This window comes from Aquarana catesbeiana, linkage group LG01, assembly GCF_042186555.1.
Source record: "Aquarana catesbeiana isolate 2022-GZ linkage group LG01, ASM4218655v1, whole genome shotgun sequence".
Classification (NCBI taxonomy): Eukaryota; Metazoa; Chordata; class Amphibia; order Anura; family Ranidae; genus Aquarana; species Aquarana catesbeiana.
Genome location: NC_133324.1, coordinates 333,857,555 through 333,880,231, shown reverse-complemented (window position 1 = coordinate 333,880,231; position 22,677 = coordinate 333,857,555). Strand labels below are relative to the sequence as shown.

Sequence of the window (22,677 nt, the reverse complement as noted above, 5' to 3'; positions counted from 1 at the left end):
ATGCCCCTAGGAGCGACTGTAAAAACGTCCAGTGTGCATGGGACCTTAGGATTAGGTTAGGGGTCATGCAGGGCACTGTTTTTTTTTTTGCTTTTTTGGAGTACTGTGAACTGCTTTTCTAACACCACCATTGTTGGATTTTTTTGGTGGCAAAACTTTTTTTAAGTTTTATCATTGTCTCATCTATCCATAGAACATTTTTCCAGTAGTGCTGCAGAACATCCAATTCGTCTCAGTCTCCTCCATGGCAACCCTCCCATGAGCAACACTCTTACTGAGTGTTCTTCATATGGTACTCTCATGAATCCAGATGTTATGAAGTGCAAGAAATATACCAATAATCAATAGATAGTGCTGCGCTATAAAAAACATCAATAATAATAAAAGTGTAAAAATGGTAATCAATAAACATATATTGCTGAAAGTTCATATATCATATCTGTGACTAATTGAAGTGAATTAAAAAAATCAATACATCAACGGTGCAAAAATCCAAATTGCTTGTGCTTTCCTCCACTAGTATCACAGGCTGCTCACCTCACATCTGAGTCAAATCAGCAGTGTTCCCCTCTGGGGATAATAGAAAGGGCTGGCGTGGTGCTGGTAATAACTTTCCTCCTCCAAATTGCTTATTCACATAGGATAAAAACCCGATCATTTCACCAAATATGATGGATATGCAAAAGAAGGAAGGCAGAATCTAGTGCTCTCCGTTTATAATGTTTAATAATATATAAAAAAAGGTAAGGGATAAACTCACAAAAATTACACTGTAAGTCGTGCAAGCTGAAAACGCATTTCAGACCCAATGGGTCTCAAGATGGCCGCATTGTAAGGCGAACAAATACCACCAAAAGAAAGTTATATTTGTGGGGAAAAAAGGACATCAATTTTGTTTGGGTACAACGTTGCATGACCGCACAATTGTCAGTTAAAGCAACGCAGTGCCGAATCGCAAAAAGTGCTCTGGTCTGGAAGGGGATACATTCTTCCGGTGCCGAAGTGGTTAAGCCATCCAATATGTTTTTAAGATATCAAAATCCTAAAGGTTATCATACAGTATATGTTCTATCAATGATATTCAATTATATTGGTTGTTTAAATTATTCAAACATTATTTATTGTTTAACCACCTCAATACAGTGCATTTTCACCCACTTCCTGCCCAAGCCATTTTTCAGCTTTCAGTGCTGTCACACTTTGAATGAGAATTGCGCGGTCATACAACACTGCACCCAGATGAAATTGTTATCATTTTTTTCCCCACAAATAGAGCTTTCTTTTGGTGGTATTTAATCGCTTCTGCAGTTTTTATTTTTTGCGCTATAAACAAAAGAAGAGTGACAAGTTTGAAAAAAAACACAATATTTTTTACTTTTTGCTATAATAAATATCCAATTTTTTTTTTTTAAAACAAATTTTTTCCTCAGTTTAGGCCGATATGTATTCTTCTACATATTTTTGGTAAAAAATCGCAATAAGCGTATATTGATTGGTTTGTGCAAAAGTTATAGCGTCTACAAAATAGGGGATAGCTTTATGGCATTTTTATTATTTATTTATTTTTTTACTAGTATTGGCAGCGATCTGAGATTTTTATCATGACTGCGAAATTGCGGCAGACATATCAGACACTTTTGACACATTTTTGGGACCATTCACATTTATACAGCGATCTGTGCTATAAAAATGCATTGATTATTGTATAAATGTGACTGGCAGGAAAGGGGTTAACACTCGGTGGTGATCAAGGGGTTAACTGTGTTTGCTGGGGAGTGTTTCTAACTGTAGGGGGAGGGGGCTCACAAGGGGTGGAGACCGATCGGTGTTCCTCTGTACAAGGAACACACCATCGGTCTCCTCTCCTCTGACAGAACCGTGGATCTGTGTGTTTACACACACAGATCCATGGTCCTGCTGTGTTACCGGCAATCGTGGGTGCCTGGTGGACATCGCGGCCGCCGGGCACGTGCACCGGGTGCCCAGTGACACGGCGGGCACATGCACGCCCCCTGGTGGGCCGGGAAAGCGAGGGCGTCATATGATGCCCTCCCGTAACGAGAGCTGCGCCGCTTGGCCGTCAATTGACAGCCGGCGGTCGGCAAACAGTTAATAAAGATAAGACTGTGATAAATGTTGTGTGTATATGTTGCCATTCACTTTTATTACAAATATATATTTTATTAGGGCAACATAGGCACTTGAAGCCACTGGAATTTCAGTTAACAGAAAAAAAAACTGGTAAGTATTATGCTCTTGCCAATAATCTAAAAAATATAATTTAAGTGTATGTAAAATAATAACTTCACTTCTATGGACCCTTTTGGTCTGTTAAATTTATCCATTGAAAGCGTTTTCTTATATCTGTTCAATAAATCCACAAACATACCCTTGTATCAGTGGGAGGAATAGTGTCCCAAGGAAATGATAAAGGCAAGCAAAGGACCACATTCAACCCCCAGGCCACAGTTTGGAGACCACTGTTCTAAAGCATTTATTTTTCTTTTACCTTGTTCCTGTTGTGAGAAACAGCTTTTATTACTTGCAGTGGTAGCTGCTTGGGGATCAGTTCCTACTCATATAGGCATGCCCCATATCTGTTCAATAAATCCACAAACATACCCTTTGATCTTGCCAGAAATGTTGTGAACAAATGACTTTCTGTATACTCCCTGCACTATCTCTGATGTGTGTTTATGTTGGAGAGGGATTTATGAACTTGTATTCCCGTTTTAATATATAAAGAACAATATAAAATTAACAATGTTTGCCAGGCATAAACACAAGAGATCCCCTGCAAAGAATTACAGACTGGACAAATAGCATATATCATGTAACACCTACTTATTACATCTTTCATTATAACCTCTCTAAAATTTCTGTATACCTAGTCCATGGGCATTTTGGTAAACAAAATGTTTGAGTTAAAGACTTAAAATTATCAAGAGAAATTGAGATACTTTATAAATTGTACATTTATTGCAGTGCATATATCAAGTATTTTGAAAAATATTGTACTGAATGCTCAGGGTAGCCAACTCATTCTGTTAATTACTTACACATTTATGTTTTAATGGCTCTGTGGCTAATTCGATTCAGTCAATGTCTCACCTAATGTGTGTCACTAGCAAAGGGGATAAGGTGAAGAGGGATGACTTTGTTATCCTATTGATTAGTTTATAGTTATATAAATATATTTATATATATATATATTTATTATAACATCATGATAATTTATATCAATAATAATAATTAAGATGGACATTAGCTACGGTAACAGAAGACAGACATGTGATCTTGGTTTTTCAAAAACCAAAGCTAAAATATTCAGTGCAGTTTTGGTCATCTAATTGAAAAAAATATGAAATAGCAGCAGTAGAAAAGTATTTTTATTGTATATGTGGGATCCACAGCAAAAAAAAAAAAAATTTAGAGATTGTGCATCCCTTTGTGTATTGCGCGTACACACGAACGGATTGTCCGACAGAAAAAGTCTGACAGAAGCTTTTCATCGTCTATTCCGATCATGTGTAGGCCTCATCGGACTTTTTTTCCGAAAATTCTGAGGGACCTAGAAATGGAACATGTTCTAAATATTTCCGACGGAACCAATTCCTATTGGGAAAACCGATCGTCTGCATGCTGTTCCGACAGAACCAAAAATGACGCATGCTCTGAAGCAAGTACAAGACGGAAGCTATTGGCTACTGGCTATTGAATTTCCTTTTTCTAGTCCCGTCGTAAGTGTTGTAGGTCACCACTTTCTTGACGGTCGGACTTTGGTCGGACTTTGGTTTGACCGTGTGTAGGCAAGACCACTTGAATGGAGTTCCGTCGGAGAAACCTTCGGAGTTTATTCAGACGGCAAACCCGGAACTGTAAAGGTTGCTCTGAACTCTCTATCTGCTGTTGATAGAGAGCAATAGAGAGCAATTCAGTATAACAGTGTATACGCCTGGGACCCTTTTTATATAATGACACCTGTGGAGTATCATAGTCTCTGGAAAGGATTTAAACTTCACGGATCCAGAGGCCCAACAGCTGTCCCATGGTTTGCTACCACTGCTGTTATGCTCCTGCTCAGTGAATACTCAGGAAAAATGCAATTCATGATAGGTTATTTACTGTAATTAGTAGACCAGTCGTAATCTTGCCAATCCTCTCTATCCATATTCACAACAACATTCATGTTGATTGCAATTTCTAGTACAGATTTTTGCCTTTGTTAATTGTTGCAAGTAAAACACTGACTTGAAGATCATCCGAAGATGTAAAACTTTTAATCCTATTGTTACATAACATATATAAGCAAGAACATCAACTCTACTTTTTTAATAATGAACCTTGATGTACTACAAAAGCAATGCAATTATAACAATTTCACAGGATTACTTAGTAAAACATTGCACATGTCTTTTTATATTGATTTTCACGGTCTGGAGCTGCTGTGGTTTGATGTACAGTGTGCAGTGCAATAGGCAGATGTCATTCTGCTTTGTTGGGCACAACAAACTGAACTAAGGATGCTTTATTGAAACAGGTCACAACTATGGGCTGCTTTGTAGATTAGCACCTGGCTTAAGCACCATTTGAAATAGGTTCTTTTGACTTGCATTCACTACTGAACCAGATGCTCATCTAATTGGAGTAGGGCATAATGAACACTACAAGCAGGGTCAGTTTGGGTGAATTTACTGTATTTTGAAGGAAACAAACTGACAATGGTACACTGCAGAATGCCCTGTTAATCAAGTGCCAGGCAGGTTAAATTATTGATATTTGGAGACAAAATGCAATTCTTTAGGAATGATTTTGATGGATGAGTAAATTTAAAGCTTACCCTTAAACAAAACAGTGGGGAAGGGTTAGATCTCCATCAGGATTTAACCACTTGCCGACTGTCTAACTGTAAATATACGTCATTATTTTGATGGTAAATACCGGGGTTATGGCAGCAGCTAGCTGCCTTAACCCCCCCGGTATATTTTTTTTTTTGTTAGGCAGACGGCTTTCAGATAAAAGTGATCCCACCGGCGGATTTACCACAGGATCACTTTTATAGGTGGCTGGAAAGGTGGGCTCCCCTCTCCCGATTTTTTACCAGAGGCGTCGGTAAACCCAGGAGTGATACACTCCTGCAGCTGACTGGGCAGGAAGTCAAGTGAGGGCAAGATTGCCCTTACTTGGCTCTATGCCCTTGGAGGACCGAAGTGACACGTCACTTCAAGTTCTCAGGCAGATAGACAAGATTTTTTTTTTCCTAAAGTACTTTTAAGGGTAAATAATAAGAGATCTGGGATCTTTTTCACCCCAGATCTCTCACTAAAGAGGACCTGTCATGCTTATTTCTATTACAAGGGATGTTTACATTCCTTGTAATATGAAAAAATGTGATAAAAAATAAAGGGACAGTTTAAAAATAAAAAAATTAAAGCAAAATAAATAAGAAAAAAAAAGTCTAAAATGCCTCATCCCTCAGTGCTCATGCGCCGAAGCAAATGCATACGTAAGTTGCGCCCACATATGTAAACAGTGTTTACACCACACATGTGAGGTATCACCATGATCGTTAGAGCGAGAGCAATAATTCTAGTGCTAGACCCCCTCTTTAAGTCTAAACAGGTAACCTGTAAAAAAGCCTGACCTATTAAGATTTTCAAATACCGTAGTTTGTTGCCGTTCCATGAGCGTGCACAATTTTAAAGCATGGCATGTTAGGTATCAATTTACTCAGTGTAACATCATCTTTCATAGTATATAAAAAAAAAATTGGGTTAACTACTTTTTTGTTTTTTTTTTAATTCATGAAAGTTTATTTTTTACAAAAAAAATTGCATTTGAAAGACTGTTGCACAAATACAGTGTGACATAAAATATTGCAACAACTGACATTTTATTCTCCAGGGTATCTGCTAAAAAAATATATAATGTTTGGGGGTTCTAAATAATTTTCTAGCAAAAAAAAATACAGATTTTTACTTGTAAACAACAAATGTCAGAAAAAGGCCTGGTCTTAAATCAGTAGAATATGTAAAGGCAAAACCTCTATATTTTTTTTTAGTTTTGGAAGGTTACACCCTCAGTCAAATTTTCATTTTGGTCTGTGTTTTGGTTATGGAGGTTCATTCCTCTACTCTACCGCTCACAGCCACTGAGAAAGTGAAAATTTTCAAAATTGTCACCAGAACAAGAGGTAAGGGAAAATCTTTCAATGGGGACACCTGTTCTAGTAATAACTGTGTAAGGCTCGGTTCACACTGTTGTGATGCAAGAACCCGTGCGAAAGCAGTACAGGTCTCGCATCGCTTACAACTTGCAGGCAGTTCACACTGTCCTATGCGAATCCCTGCGGGTGTCAATACAAAGTTAATGACACCCTTAGATTGGTTCGCATATCGCAGTGCGAACTGTCAATTTGGACAGGAATTGGATCGCATGGCTGCGCGAACCAAAAAAAAGCGTCCTGCACGACTTTGGTCCGAATGCGATGCAAATTCAGCCATACAATCTGTATGGCTGAATTTGCATCGCACAGACAACGCTTGTGATTTGCACAGCAGTGTGGTGTGAATCACATGCAATGTCTTCCATCGCAGCAGTGTGAACCGACCTTAAGAGGGGAATTTCCTTCAATCTATCGCTGAAGCTTTAGGACAGAAAGTGAAAGTAAATCTTCCCAATGGTGCACAGACGGCAGAAAATAACACGACAGGGTTTTAACCCCACCACAATATTCAAAACAAACAAGTTTTTGTTATACATAAGCTTTAAATGCTGTCTATTTGCCCATTGGGAATTTTTTGCTCTTTTGCTTTGTCTGACCTATTACCTGAACAGGAAGTAAGCGGAAATAAAAACCTGAGAAAGTTTCTAACACTTACCTCCTTTACTAAAGAAAAAGATAATGTTCATCACTTCCTTTTCTGTCTGACACCCATCAAACAAACAGGAAGTATAGGGAAATCACCCCAGCAGGGCCATGGACAGCAATAAAAACTCAATAGAAGTTTTAACCCTTACCCATTATATCCTAACATTCCTGTATCCTAACTCTATAACTAACATTAATAGCTGGAGGTGTGCTTTAAAGTATGCAATACAACTGCTAGCTATTTAACAAAATAGATTATTTATCAAGTTTGTGACATTTCATTCTTTTTAGAGATGCCTTCACCTCACTGTTTCTTAAAGAATAAATTATGGGATTTAACATGGGAGTCAATAAAGTATAGAAAACAGCAATAGCCTCTTCCACTAAATAGCCCATGGAATCAGGACTAATATAAATGAACACAGGTGGCCCGTAGTAGAAGATGACAGAAATCAGGTGTGATGCACAAGTGGAGAAGGTTTTTCTTCGCCCTTCAGATGTTTGGATCTTCAGTATTGTTTTTATTATGTGGAAGTAAGATACTAAGATCAAGAGGAAGCAGATGAGAGCAACAGCCCCAATGTTGGTGATGATTATTGCTTTGTTGATGGATGTGTCAGCACATGCAAGTTTTAGTACTGGAATAACATCACAGAAAAAGTAGTTTATCCTATTTGGGCCACAGAATGGGAGTCTGAAGGTTAGTGTAGTGTGTATCATGGAATGGAGTGAGCCAGTGAGCCATATGCCAGCAGCAAACTGTGCACACAGCTTTAGGTTCATAAGGTTTGGGTAATGAAGTGGCCGACAAATGGCCAGAAATCGATCATAAGCCATAACAGTATACAGAAAACACTCAGTGCTTCCAAAGAAATGGAAAAAATACAACTGAATGATACAACCTCGAAAAGAAATGGTCTTGTCCCTCTGCAGAAAATTTGTGAGCAGTTTGGGCAATGTAACTGTAGATAGCCAAATGTCTAAAAAAGAAAGATTCAGTAGGAATATGTACATAGGCTTGTGAAGATGGGGATCCCTTTGTACGGCCAAAATTAGTATAACATTTCCAAAGAGTGTAGATATATAGATACACAAAAACAACATGAATAATGGAATTTTCATCTCTTCTGAATGCGGAAGTCCTAAAAGGGTGAACTCAGTCACTGAAGTGTAGTTCATGTACTCCATTATTCTATTTATCAAAAAAGAGAGAACATAGTACAGTGTCAAGCAAAGTGAAATAGTGTTGTTTAGTATACATTAGTTGCCATTATTACAAGATAAGTGAAAGTATCATTATAGCTTACATCTGCATACCATCACTGCAATTGAGTTGATTTACTAAAGGAATAGATGACATTCACTAAGCTTAGTAAGCTAATCCAAATTCACTTCAATGATACAATTATGTAATAGCAAATATCTATTATTTTCCCATTTCTGCTGAACATGTTTGAATATTTAAAATGAGCACAACTGTAATGTAAATTACTATATTTTCAAAAATGGTAATAATTAAAGCTATGTCCTCTTATAGAAACAGTTGGTCTGAATTTTAGCTTATTTTCAGGGACCATTTTAGCACATAAGGTACACTATCCTAAACTTTGGTATATAAAAGAATTCTAAATTAAGGAAATAATTGATTGCATTAAACTTTGAATGCAATGCTATTTAAAGGTCTCCTTTTTGCTAACTCGTGGTAAGACAGAAGATGTGTTACTTCACATACAGCAGATTAAGGAAGGAACATAGAATCTCTGTCTTACATACCAGAAGGGGACCACAAGAGCAATATTCAATATATTTTTAACACTTATCAGCACTTTTCTGGGATAAGTCATAGAATAGCTAGTAGTAGTAAATTATATTCAACTGGGCTTGCTCTGTAATTCTGAAGATGTGAAAGAAGTCACCTACGTCATACTGTAATAACAATCAATCTCTGAACAGGAGTGGGGGCCTTTGTTGCCACCCATCACCCACATACCTTAGAGTGCCATTTTAACTTCTCCAACCCAGTGATTTGACAGGCCAAACCTTCCGCCATGTAACTTGATTACATGTCTCAGGCTTCCTGGCACCATAATCACTGGATTAATAAAATAGAACAAGGTGGTGGTCTAAGTAGTATAACAGTTGGAAGAGTTGGAAGGGCTTAAAGAATATCTAAACCCGGGAAAAAGAAATGTTATATATTGCGGCTCTGTCTGATCTTGGGTGGGAGAGAACTGATGCACTTTAAGTATTTTTTTATTCATTTCAAGCGAACCATTAAAATTAATAAATCCTAGTGCTTGAAGAGGTTAACTACCTGTAAGTGCTTTTGAAAGTTTGCATCTCTAGATACATTTAGTTAGCCAGAATAAAAATATCACCTGCATTTTCACTTTAGGGTCAGTCGCCCTTATATGATTCCCTAAGGTATCTTGTGTAAACTCTATCAATTCAGTTTTAGCTTTATCTCTCCTTGTTCATTTTCCTCTTCATTATACTCTCTATTGCAGCTTTCAATGTTTACATGTTTTTAGCTCACTAAATACCACAATCAAGATAAAAAACTATAACAATGACACATTATACAAAGGAAAGAACGTGTAAAAAAAAAAAAAAAGCTGTGAGTCAGGCCAATTGTTTTTTAATTGTTTTTGTTTGGTAAAAGGTAACCAGAGCACAAAATGTTAACCAAAAATTAGCACGAATAAGTTTAACGTCACTACAAAAACCCTGATCTGGAACACAATCAACTTGAGAAAACAACAGAGACAATGTGTGATAGATGAGACATCTCTGTCACAGGTATTTTGTATTATTTGAATGATCAAACAGTATGTGTGATTATATATATATTTATACATTACCTTAGCAAACTGCATTAGCTGTAGCACTTCAGGAGAATATTTACAGTCATATACATAACATCAATCTATCAATGACGCCAACATTTTTTTGTTTCTGCCTTACAATCAGACATACTTCCATTAATTGAATACATTTTCCTTTCCAAATAGTCTTATGTCCACCAACCTATCAACATCATGATTTCCAAGAGTACATTGCTATTTACCTATATTTATTCCTCTTTATTCCTATATGAGGAATAAACCACAAATAAACATGGTAATCAATGAATACATGGCTAAAATTAAAACTGTATAGGAATATAAATTAGATGTATAATTTTTAACATCAATCCATATAAAATGCATAACTTCAAATTGTGAATGGAAAGCTGTATTCCAAAGTTATTCATGTATAATAATGTAGTGGAACAGAACAGAATCAGTAACAGGCAGTACTTGTATCTATATGCATTTTATTACCTTAGGGAAAATATTCCCTATGCTATTATTTTTTCTTGTTTGTAGTTTAATGTTGTAATCATTTGATTACATGACCAGGATAACCACTAAGGGATATCTTTGGATATAAGTGGTAAATGTTTTTAAACTAGTTAAAATAGTTAATATTACAGTACTTAAATGATGACTGAATGAATATTATTCACCTGCTGGTATGTTTTTCAGTTAAGCTTCCATTGTCAGGATGCTTTGCTCATTTCAGGCATACAATAATTTGTCCCATTTGGCACATTGTTCCAAGTAGTGCACCTCTTGGGTAGAATGAATTTTAGTCAGTTATAGAGAAAAAGATTAAATTGCGGAATTGCAGAAGAGGCAAAATCTGATATACAGCTAAATATTAAAAAGAACATTCATTTACTGTTTGTAAGCAGGTGCAGTTAGCTAGTCTGCCACTGGGTGGCTCTGTCCCAAAATAGTGTGGTAATAGGGAATTGTGTAATTGGGTGTTAGGTTCCCTTTTAGAGAAAGACTTCCTCTAGATATGTAATGTGTGGAGTTAAAGCCCAAATGGGTGCAGGGATGGGTGGAGCCTTAGAGAGAATAGGCATGGGAGCCAAATACCCCAGAGTCATATGGATATAGTCAGGTGAGGTAGTTTAACACTCAAAAGAACCAGTTGTAGTCGCCCTGACTCTTCTAAATGTACGTACACATTTTTTTCCCATATCCCTTTGACAAAAACAGTCTGATGTAGACTGTAAGTAGAATGAAGAAAGCCTTTTAGCCCAAGCTAATGTGAGTACTAGTACACCTAGGAGTGAGAGAGTAACATCTGGGAGTGTTTCCAACTGGGCAGAGCTAGAGTATGGGACAGATTGGTATATCACAGAAAAGCACTTTGCCAATCTTGGTGACAGAAGTGGAAACCTGTGAATCTAGTAAACAGTGAGATTAGTCCCTACACTGTGGTGCTCCTGAGGTGAGAGGAGATGCTAGAGAGAAGATAACTAATATATTATGTTCTGGCATTCTGCACCTAGATGACTTCTACAGAATGTCTGCTCCTGTGTATAGTGTTCAGCGCTGAAGAGTTCTCTTACTATGTCAATATAATGTTGAATGTCACTGCCAACTTTGAAAAGTGTCAGTGAAGTCCAGAAAATGCTTTGCTTGTGTAGATACTCCTTTATTCTTGAATATGAAGGCCTAAGGCCAGGGATGACGTGAGAGGGCCTATGGCCAGGAATTGGGTACAATATGGTGAAGGCTTTCATCTACCAGAGGTTATGAGCTACCTGCACTGGTGATTCCAGTTTTTAAATATACTTTATGCTTAATAAAGCCTTATAAAATGGCACCTACACTTTTAGAGTTCTTATTCTTCTTTTATTTGGATGCTTTTATGTAGAAAATTGATGCTTTAAGTTAAAAAAGAAACTTACATGGTGGAGGTCTGTACAAGAGTATACAATGCAATCTGTAGTGCAGTGCAGTGAAGGTCCAGGGACTGTGGCAATTCCAATTTGATGTGGAGCACACTGTTTTGATTATTTAGACCTCTTTTCTCATATGAGGTCCAACTAACTGGTACATAGCCTATTTTCATTTTTGGGTGAAGGTCACATTTATTTGCAGTCTAATCATCATAGAAAATTGTAAACAGAGACTTCAAATATCAGTCATACATATTTCTGCACATTTTTTTTTTAAGGAGGTCATCAGTTTGCAGTCTGATCTTCAGGGAGTAATCCAGTACTTCCAGAAAATCAAACACCCTTCTCAAAAAAAAAATTCTTACATTATGTGCAAAACTTTTGTGCAAATCCCCAATGTTAATGAAAGTCCAACATCTAATATTATAAATCTTCTCTTATGTGATAAATTCTTCCTTCTTCCCTTAAAAAAATATTAAACTCTCACCAGATATTTTGACCCAAAAGATCAATGGGTCATGTAACGCTTGATGAGGTAACAAACAGATTCTCCAGATATGGTACTTCTTCATGAAATCAGTGCTCCTCATTCATTTCTTCTTCATACATTCTACACAAAATGTTCCAAAAAGAAACAAAACTATATAGTGTAGTCCTTAAAGAAAAACTTTTCATACAGTAATACAATTGTGCTCACATGAATCCGTGATCCTAAAGTGCAACTGTAAAAGCACCATGCAAATTCCCCCCTTGTGTCACACACTGCATGCAGATGTTCTCCTACCAAACATACAACCCTTCCACCCCAATGCTCAATAATGCATGGATACTTTATATTTATACTCCTCCTTTAAAGCAAGCAAACTTCCTAAAGCTCCTTCCAGAAACTCGAAGCACGGTAGCTGCCATCTTTGTTATTCTGCTGTTTGGAATATTGCTTTTCTGAGACAATGGCTTCAATTCACGAAATGTTATCTACTATACTGCTTTAAAATCAGCAGTAAAATAGCTCACAGCATTTAAAAAAAAAAATTTTATTTCACTAAAAAACACTACTAAAATACTGCGTGCACTATTTCTTGAAGTGATGAGGTACCCGCCATGTCCTTAAGGGCTCATTTACACTTGCTTCGGCTTCAATATACATTAAAGGCTAGTTTACACTTGCTTCAAAACAAGGCTTCGGACAGGCTTTGTTAAAGCTCTTTGAACGCTAGTCAAAGCTCCTGTCACTAAATAGAATGGTTAGCTTACAGTCCTGTTTACACCTTGCTTTTTCTTTGCTTTGCTTCGGCTTCGCTTCAAAAATGTTACCCCATGTAGCTTTAGTGGTGCTTCAAAGCGTCTTTAAAGCCTCCATAGAAGTCTATGGCAAAGCTCTCTGACGCCCCCCTGAAGCCCCACGAAGCCCCACAAAGCCTCACCAAAGCCCCACCAAAGGCTCATTGAAGCTTCCCCAAAGCCTCATGGAAGCCTCACTGAAGCCCCACTGAAGCCCAACTAAAGCCTCATGGAAGCCTCATCGAAGCACCAAGCAAAAGCAAGGTGTAAAGAGGACTGTAAGCTAACCAATTTATTTAATGACAGGGGCTTTGGCTGGCATTCAGAGAGCTTTAACAAAACGTGTCCAAAGCCATGTTTTGAAGCAAGTGTAAACTAGCCCTAACAACTATTGCCTCGTACACACAATCTGACTTTCCAAGACCAAAACCATGGAATTTTGTCCGAAGGGTCTTGACTCAAACTTGTCTTACATACACACAGTCGCACAAATGTTGGCCAACAATTATGAACGTAGTGACGTACTAGACGTACTACGTGGTTTTTCAGCTCTTTAGCGCCAACCTTTGGGATCCTTCTGCTAATTTCGTGTTAGTAGAAGTTTGGTGAGTGTTGATTCGTGCTTTTCATTTTGCGGTTTTCATTTAGCGCTTTTCAGTTCGTTTCTGAACGGCTGTTCATCAACCATACATGTTGCAGAATCAGAGGAGATAACGCATTATTTATTATTGGCCTTGGAGTTATTGCTTTGACATTATTTTTTTGGTTGAATAATGATTTGATTTGGTATATTTTATATATTTTTGGATGCATAGAATGCAATTTTTGGTTAAGTTCTATTGGCAGATAGCATGTCTAATTTTATTTGTTTTCTTTTTTTAATGCACAGTAAAAAATTGTGGAGAATATTACTTGGCTGTGTGTTTTACTTCAAATGACAGTTTGGGAGTAGGCAGTTACATTTAAAAAAATACAATGTAAAACTGACAAGGGACACCAACATAGTTGTATCTTTGATCTTAAAAATTACAGGATAATGGTGTTGTGGTAACTTGCCCAAATAAAATAAAAAAAAAACATAATAGTATTATTCTTGATATCACTAGAAGAAAAAAGCCTTTGAAAATTTGTTTGCAATAACTCCATCAGTATCACCAGCAAAGCAGCTTCATTATTATCCCATTAAAGAAGAAGAGAATTGTGCGCTGCATTTGGAGATTTCATAATTTGCCTTGTCACGAATGTTAATTCTTCATTACAAACGCTAGTTTACAAGACCGACCGCTTCTGCTTTTGAGCATGCGTGTTTGTACTTTGGACTTTTGTCCGACGGACTTGTGTACACACGATAGGAAAGTCTGACAACACACATTTGTTGGCGGAAAATTTGAAAACATGCTAGCCAAATTTGTCGGCGGAAAATCCGACAACAATTGTCCGATGGAGCATACACACGGTCGGACACATCCAACATTTCCCGTCAGAAAGTCTGATCTGTGTATGGGGCTTAAGACTAATATGCTGTCACCGGGATTCCCCCATTGTACCTCTACTCATTCACCAAAACAATGGACATAGTAAATAAAAACACAGAGCCAGTTTTTGACTTTATTAAAAAATACAAATAAATAAATTAATGTGCCCCAAAGTAAATCCAGCATCAATCACAATAAGCACCACAAAAAAAACCCTGTTTGCACCCGACACTTGGCTCCTTCTGATTGACAACTCTGCTTCCCACCCACCACTAAATAAACTAAAAGGCAGTATCACTCGGTGACATTACTGGGTGACCCCGTCCCCTTTGTGATTTAATCCATACCGAAGGGCCTGGTATGGAATGGGAGGGGGATCTTATGCTGTTTTTGCTTCAAATTTCTTTTTTTTTTGTTTATATTGAAACAAAACTCATGAGCCATGACTGTTAAGGACACTCCATAACAAGCAACTATTCACTGGTTATTAAGGATGTCAGTGGGTGCCGCCTCCTTAACAACCAGCTGAAGTTTCAGCCCAGCCTAATTTTCAGCTTTCAGCGCTGTCACACTTTGAATAACAATTACTCTATCTGCAACACTGTACCCAAATTGAGGCTTTCTTTTGGTGGTATTTGTTTATTTATTTTTTGCTAAGTAAATTGGTCGCAGTGATCACATGGTAGCAGCACCTGTCCGGTACAATGATCTGTTATCCGCAGTGTCCGGTGGACACAGCAGACAACAGATCGAGCCGCAGCATGACCCGTGACTGGGAGAAGGTCATATGACATTTCCCCAGGATGGGAAAGCTCCCGCTCAGCCATCATTTGACTACAGGCCGGGTGGGAAGCAGTTAAATATTGCACGCATGGACCACTACTTACTTAACACATGCATTTATTTATTTATTTCCGTTAGTGAGTTGACTTTAACACTGTTTCCTGATGCCAATATGACAGCATACATATAATATAGATCCGCCCCTATATTCACCCACAGGACCTGTTTAAATCTATAAAAGTCTGACTGAGAGCAACCTCCCCAATTCTCCTTTTTGTTCTCAAAGATCAACACCTACAAACTATACTCAGAATAAGCTCTTACCTGCCGACTACATCAGAGTCCATCTGGGTTCAGCCTCTCCCAGGCGCAATCCCACATCTTAGGCTGCTAAACGCTCTATCAAGGGGGGAGCCCCTTCTGGTGGTCTTTTGGGGCTGAGGTGTTCTCTAATCAGAGACGGTTAACCCTCTTTTGGCATGCCTGCTGTGGGGTCCAGATCAAGCAGCTGGGACTGCATGGTGTCTGTGTCTTTTCATGTCTCCAGTGATTACCTTTTCTTTTTTTATGTGTATGGGCTTAAGGGGGGAGGTTTTTCGTGTGTGCAGGGGCCCTTCTGGCATTTCTCTCCCTCCTTGTGTGTTCCTCGGGCGATTCCGCTCTTCCGCGCATGTGCGGTGGTCTCTAGTGGCCAAGTTTTTGGGGCCTAGAGACTCTGACGCATGCAGCCATCTTGGATGAGGAAAAATGCTTCCCTCTGATGAAACTGCCCTCCTGGATTGGAGGATTGATGGAGGGGGGGTGGAGTCTCTGATGAGGTGCCCTATTTAAAGGGCACACAAATTTGATAATGAATGCTTTTTGATTTAGGCATCTGTACACAATGTAGCAGGGCAGTCATTCGGTATGGGACCCAGAAACAGTGTCTATCACATTGATTTCCAGCTTTTATTGTTTTCAATCCTCTTTTATCAATTTTTTAAAAACAATTATACAAATACATATAAGTATCTTTCATCACCAAATTGAACATTATGTTATTATATTGCATTCTTTCCTTAGGATAGCATCGTTCCACCATAATTTCTAATAACCAGTTCTATACTAAACCATCTGACATGCATTTCTTTACGTTATCCATACTCCATTCCTCCCTATCTTACTTTTACAAACATACACTCTATACAGGTTCTCATACATATCCATTCTTCCCCACCTTTCGTCCTCACCTTTCTTTACCAAACATACTCTCTACACAGGTATTCCTCAAAAAAAAAAAAAGAAAAAAGGGAGGGGGAGGAAAAGGGATCTCTCCCATCTCTACTGGGTGTTCTGTTCCCTTTCACAAAAATTGTATCATTTTTATCGAAGTCCGAAATTTTTCCCATTGATGCCACATTATGGGCTTTTGGTCCTTTTCCCTCCCCTCTCTCCTTATTTGCTCCTCCATATATTGTATTTCATTCATTTCACATATCCATTCCATTATTGTAGGACTATTTATTTTTCTCCATTTTCGAGCTATTATTGTCCTAGTTGCATTTATCATATGGTGAAGAATATCCGTCTTTATAAATTTCAATGGTCCAGGTATTATAGATAGTACCGAAACCTTAACGCTTGGTGGCATCTTGTTTCCAGACATCAATTTGTATTTTTCAAATATTTTGTACCAGAATTCCTTCACCACATGACATTCGTACCAAATATGTATCATTGTTCCTCTATCCCTTAAGCATCTCCAACATTTTCCTAAATTATCTTTATTTATTTTATTCAGATCTACTGGACTCCAATACCATCTCATCATCATTTTATAGTTGCGTTCTTGATGCTTGACTGCTGCTAAATAGTTTATGTGTTAGTAAAAATGCTTTATCCCATTCTAATAATGAGATCAGACTCTCTAATTCACTTTCCCATTTTCTAATACTTGCTATTTCATTAAGGGGTCTGCAGGAAGTAGAAGTTTATATATTTTAGATTATAAGTTTATGGGTAGGTTTTCGTTCTTCTATTAACAATTGTTCGAATTTAGTTAATGGTCTATCAATCCTAGACTGCTGTGTCAGAAATTCAATATATGTATTTAATTGATAATATTGTATCCATTTATTATTGTGTTCAGGCCCCATTTCAGGCAATTTTGGGAGTTTACCTTCTTTTAGGGTCTCATCTAATCTTGTGTTCTCCAACCTGTTCCATTTGATGAAATGAGATGCTGTTACTGCTGGTGGAAATTCCGGGTGGGAGAACAATGGAGTCATTGGCCCATTCATTGTAGAAGGTTTCCCCTTTTTCAATACTGTATCCCATATTTTTAAAATTGCTAACATAAAAACGGTTACGTTTTTTTTCCTGGTCGAAATTGAGGTTTAATCCATGGAAGGGATTTTAATTGCAGACCTTTTATATCTTCCTCTAAAGTTATCCATTGTTTATTTTCTACATTGTGATACCAATCTATTATCCTTATCAGTGATGTAGCCTGTGAATACCTTGCAAAGTCGGGCAATGCCAGACCTCCATCTTTTTTTATTCTACTTAATATTTCTCTGTTTATTCATGGTGTTTTTTGAGTCCAAATAAAACGTTCTATAGCTTTATGTAATTGTATTATTAATTTTTTGAAAGGGTTATAGGTATGGCTTGAAATACGTATAATAATTTAGCCAATATATCAATTTTTGCTACATTACTACATTTACTTCCTATCCAAGAGTGAATTATCTTATCATATCTTTGAAGTGCTTTTATAGTTTTACCAATAATCACAGAATGATTTAATTCCTGTAAATAAGTCAAATCCCCTGGAATAAATATCCCTAAATACTTTATTGCTTTTTTTTGCCATTTAAAGGCAAAGTCCTTTTGAAGAAGTTCTTGCACCTTATCTGATAGAGATATATTTAACATTTCTTATTTGTCGTAATTAACTTTAAAATTACTTATGCCCCCAAATTTTTTAAATTCCTGTATGAGATTTGGTATAGTAACAATTGGATTAGTGACATATACTAACAAGTCATCCGCATACACCGCCATTTTATATTCCTTTCCTTTAACCTTTATCTCTTGAATATCCCCATTCTTCCGCATTGCTGTGGTAAGGTGTTCAATAACTAACACAAATAACAATGGGGACAAGGGACATCCTTGTCGAGTGCCATTTGTTATTTCTATGTATTCAGAGAGCATTCCATTAGTTTGTATTTTTACCCTCGGATTGGAATATAGTGCCATCATTTTACTAAGCATCTTTGGTCCAATCCCAAGTTGAATTCTTCCAAAAACCGCCATCCCACCCTGTCAAATGCTTTTTCAGTGTCTATCGACAGAAGACACACTGGGATGGCAGTCTTCTGAGCATATTCTACTAATGTACATGTTTTAATTATATTATAGCTCGTTTCTCTCCCCATTGTAAAGCCAGTTTGATCTAAGCTTATATGTTTAGGTAAAATACTTGCCAACCTATTAGCAATAATCTTAGAATATAGACGTACGTCTATATTTTAAGAGAAATTGGCCGGTAGTTACCACGCAATGTGTGGTCCTTTTCTGGTTTAGGGATAAGCGAGATATATGCTTCCATACCTTGTGATGTAAAAGTTTGTGACGTCGATATGGAATTATATGTTTTTTTAGAATAGGTGTAATTATCTCTTGAAATATTTTATAGAACCTTGGGGAGTATCCATCTGGGCCTGGGCTTTGTTGTATTTCTTCTGTTGTTATTTCTTTTTCTAACTCTTCCAATGTTTCTTTAGATAGGGTAGGTAATGCATATGCTATATGCTATATGAGTAACATTGATCAAAGCTGGACCAATGCAGCTAAGTAAAAAATGCCAAACCTGGAATTCTTCTTTAATTTTATGAAGATAGATGACAAATTTTATGTTTGTGCTACATTTAAGGGCATATTTAGACAGAAAATTTACCTACAGAGAATTTTTGGTGAATGTAACATTCACTGATTTATACATTTTCTCCTAATGCCGCGTACACACGGTCGGACTTGCCAACAGGATAACCTCCTTCGGCATTTCCGACGGAAAAATTTAGAACATGTTCTCTAAGTCCGCTGATGGGGTATACACACAGATTGTAATTGTATTATTAATTTTTTGAAAGGGTTATAGGTATGGCTTGAAATACGTATAATAATTTAGCCAATATATCAATTTTTGCTACATTACTACATTTACTTCCTATCCAAGAGTGAATTATCTTATCATATCTTTGAAGTGCTTTTATAGTTTTACCAATAATCACAGAATGATTTAATTCCTGTAAATAAGTCAAATCCCCTGGAATAAATATCCCTAAATACTTTATTGCTTTTTTTTGCCATTTAAAGGCAAAGTCCTTTTGAAGAAGTTCTTGCACCTTATCTGATAGAGATATATTTAACATTTCTTATTTGTCGTAATTAACTTTAAAATTACTTATGCCCCCAAATTTTTTAAATTCCTGTATGAGATTTGGTATAGTAACAATTGGATTAGTGACATATACTAACAAGTCATCCGCATACACCGCCATTTTATATTCCTTTCCTTTAACCTTTATCTCTTGAATATCCCCATTCTTCCGCATTGCTGTGGTAAGGTGTTCAATAACTAACACAAATAACAATGGGGACAAGGGACATCCTTGTCGAGTGCCATTTGTTATTTCTATGTATTCAGAGAGCATTCCATTAGTTTGTATTTTTACCCTCGGATTGGAATATAGTGCCATCATTTTACTAAGCATCTTTGGTCCAATCCCAAGTTGAATTCTTCCAAAAACCGCCATCCCACCCTGTCAAATGCTTTTTCAGTGTCTATCGACAGAAGACACACTGGGATGGCAGTCTTCTGAGCATATTCTACTAATGTACATGTTTTAATTATATTATAGCTCGTTTCTCTCCCCATTGTAAAGCCAGTTTGATCTAAGCTTATATGTTTAGGTAAAATACTTGCCAACCTATTAGCAATAATCTTAGAATATAGACGTACGTCTATATTTTAAGAGAAATTGGCCGGTAGTTACCACGCAATGTGTGGTCCTTTTCTGGTTTAGGGATAAGCGAGATATATGCTTCCATACCTTGTGATGTAAAAGTTTGTGACGTCGATATGGAATTATATGTTTTTTTAGAATAGGTGTAATTATCTCTTGAAATATTTTATAGAACCTTGGGGAGTATCCATCTGGGCCTGGGCTTTGTTGTATTTCTTCTGTTGTTATTTCTTTTTCTAACTCTTCCAATGTTTCTTTAGATAGGGTAGGTAATGCTGTATCCTTAATATATTGACATATTTCTTCTATATATTTTTTCCTCTTCCTTATTTACTTGTTGTGGCTTTATATTATGTAATTTAGAGTAATATGTGTGGAATGTGTTGGAGATTTCTCTAGGATCATATGTTATTTCCCCAGAAGTTTTTAAGATTTTTACTATGGTTGTGGATTGTTGTTGTTTTATTGTTCTAGCTAACACTTTCCGGTCTTATTCCCATATTGATAAGACCTGGCTCTATTTTTATCCCTTAATCGTAAGGACTGTTCATCAAACAACTTTTGTAATTCAATACGTTTATCATTTAGCATTATTTTATCTATTGGTTTACTTTTTTGTTTGTGTATTTTTTCCAATCTTGAGATTTCTCCCAATAATTGTGTTATTTTATACTCTTTTTCTTTTTTTAATCTAGCTCCGTGTTTGATGAACAGTCCCCTTAATACACATTTTAATGTTTCCCTTTGTATAGGGATTGCTGTTTTGTCTGTCTCATGAATCTGCAGAAATTCTTCTATGGCCTGTCAGATATCCTTTTCGCATTTTTTATCCTTATTCAGGTTATCATTTAGCCTCCTTTTTTTTCTCTAATGGTTTCTTATTTTCAATTAACTTTAGTTCCATATATACTGGGGCATGGTCTGACCAAAGAAAATTTCCAATATGGGTAGTTGGAGTCATCATTAACCCTGTTTGATCAATATTTCCAGCTTTTAGAGGAATGTCACAAGTATGCTATATGAGTAACATTGATCAAAGCTGGACCAATGCAGCTAAGTAAAAAATGCCAAACCTGGAATTCTTCTTTAATTTTATGAAGATAGATGACAAATTTTATGTTTGTGCTACATTTAAGGGCATATTTAGACAGAAAATTTACCTACAGAGAATTTTTGGTGAATGTAACATTCACTGATTTATATATTTTCTCCTAATGCCGCGTACACACGGTCGGACTTGCCAACAGGATAACCTCCTTCGGCATTTCCGACGGAAAAATTTAGAACATGTTCTCTAAGTCCGCCGATGGGGTATACACACAGACGGAATATCCGACCAAAAGCTTCCATCTGACTTTTTCTGTCGGAAATTCCGACCGTGTGTACGCGACATTAGAGTTGTTGTGTGCACTGTCTCCACCTTTCTATCATAGGAAGTCCAATATTGCATAAATATAGTTCAATATGTATGTTATTAGTGCACTTTTAAATACAGGTCCACAAAGCACTACTGCTGTAAATGAAAAGCAATTATTTTATTGTTTAAAATGTTTAGTCTTCCACGTTCCAGTAAGCAACAGTGTTTCTCTAATTTCCCAAAAGACCAGTTATTGGAGTCAAGGGAAAAAGGATATTCACAGAGGATATTCTTCTGAGATTATTTATTATTGCTGTCATAACAAAAACACGAAGCAAAGAAAACATTTAAGTGGCACCCATGGGATAAAATATATTGCCAGCTGATTACATTTTTCAATATTCTTTAAAGTAAGTGACAGGTTGTAGTGAGAAGGATCCTATTTTATATAAAATAGAGAATCAATGCATATGCTAACAGTCAGTTTTGTTAAATAATGAAAATGCAATTTCCATCCACCAATCATAGCCTATAATTATCATATTATGCTAGGTTTAGATACAAAATCAACATATATCCATAATATATGTGCCAATGTAATATTTTTGGTGATTATTTTCTTTTTTTTTTTTAGAGCAGTTTTTTTGACACTGAAAACTAAAAAAATGTGTGCTGTCACAGACCAAACATGAAACCTATCTGTAAGCATAAACAAAATGTGGAAACCCTTGGATCAGTGTAGAGGAGAAGTCGTTTTTCCGCAAGTGTATTTTGGACATTCAAGTACAATCAGTATCAGGAAGGGGGCTGCATTTTTGAATCTTGGGTTTGGGTACCAAATAACCTTGCCCCAGCACTGCTTTCCTTGGTATTGCATAGAAAGTAAGAATTAGCAAAGTACACATTTGTTTTAATGTGATTTGTAATGAACCTCATCCTTTTGAATGCAAAGTGGCGTATTTAGTGAAAAGAAAACGTATAAATGTGGTAAAAAAACACACACATATAAATGCAAATGTAGAATAGATTAGGCATCTGTCGTAGCTATACAACTATTTAAATGGGATCATTTTATAAATGGCTGTACCAACAAATTGTAAAAGGGTGGCTTAACCACTTAAGGACCGGAAGGATTTGCCCCCTTAATGATCAGGCCATTT

General features: G+C 36.8%; 1 protein-coding gene across 1 annotated transcript; it reads right to left on the bottom strand.

Moving 5' to 3' along the window:
* Positions 1–3,754: 3,754 nt before the first annotated feature.
* On the bottom strand, positions 3,755–8,080 carry LOC141114358 (olfactory receptor 10G7-like). Its single transcript, XM_073608024.1, has 2 exons — positions 7,149–8,080; positions 3,755–3,803 (listed from the first exon to the last, which is right to left on the bottom strand). Exons 1-2 carry the CDS (start codon positions 8,057–8,059, stop codon positions 3,755–3,757), a joined length of 960 nt encoding a protein of 319 aa, XP_073464125.1. The 5' UTR covers positions 8,060–8,080.
* Positions 8,081–22,677: the final 14,597 nt, after the last annotated feature.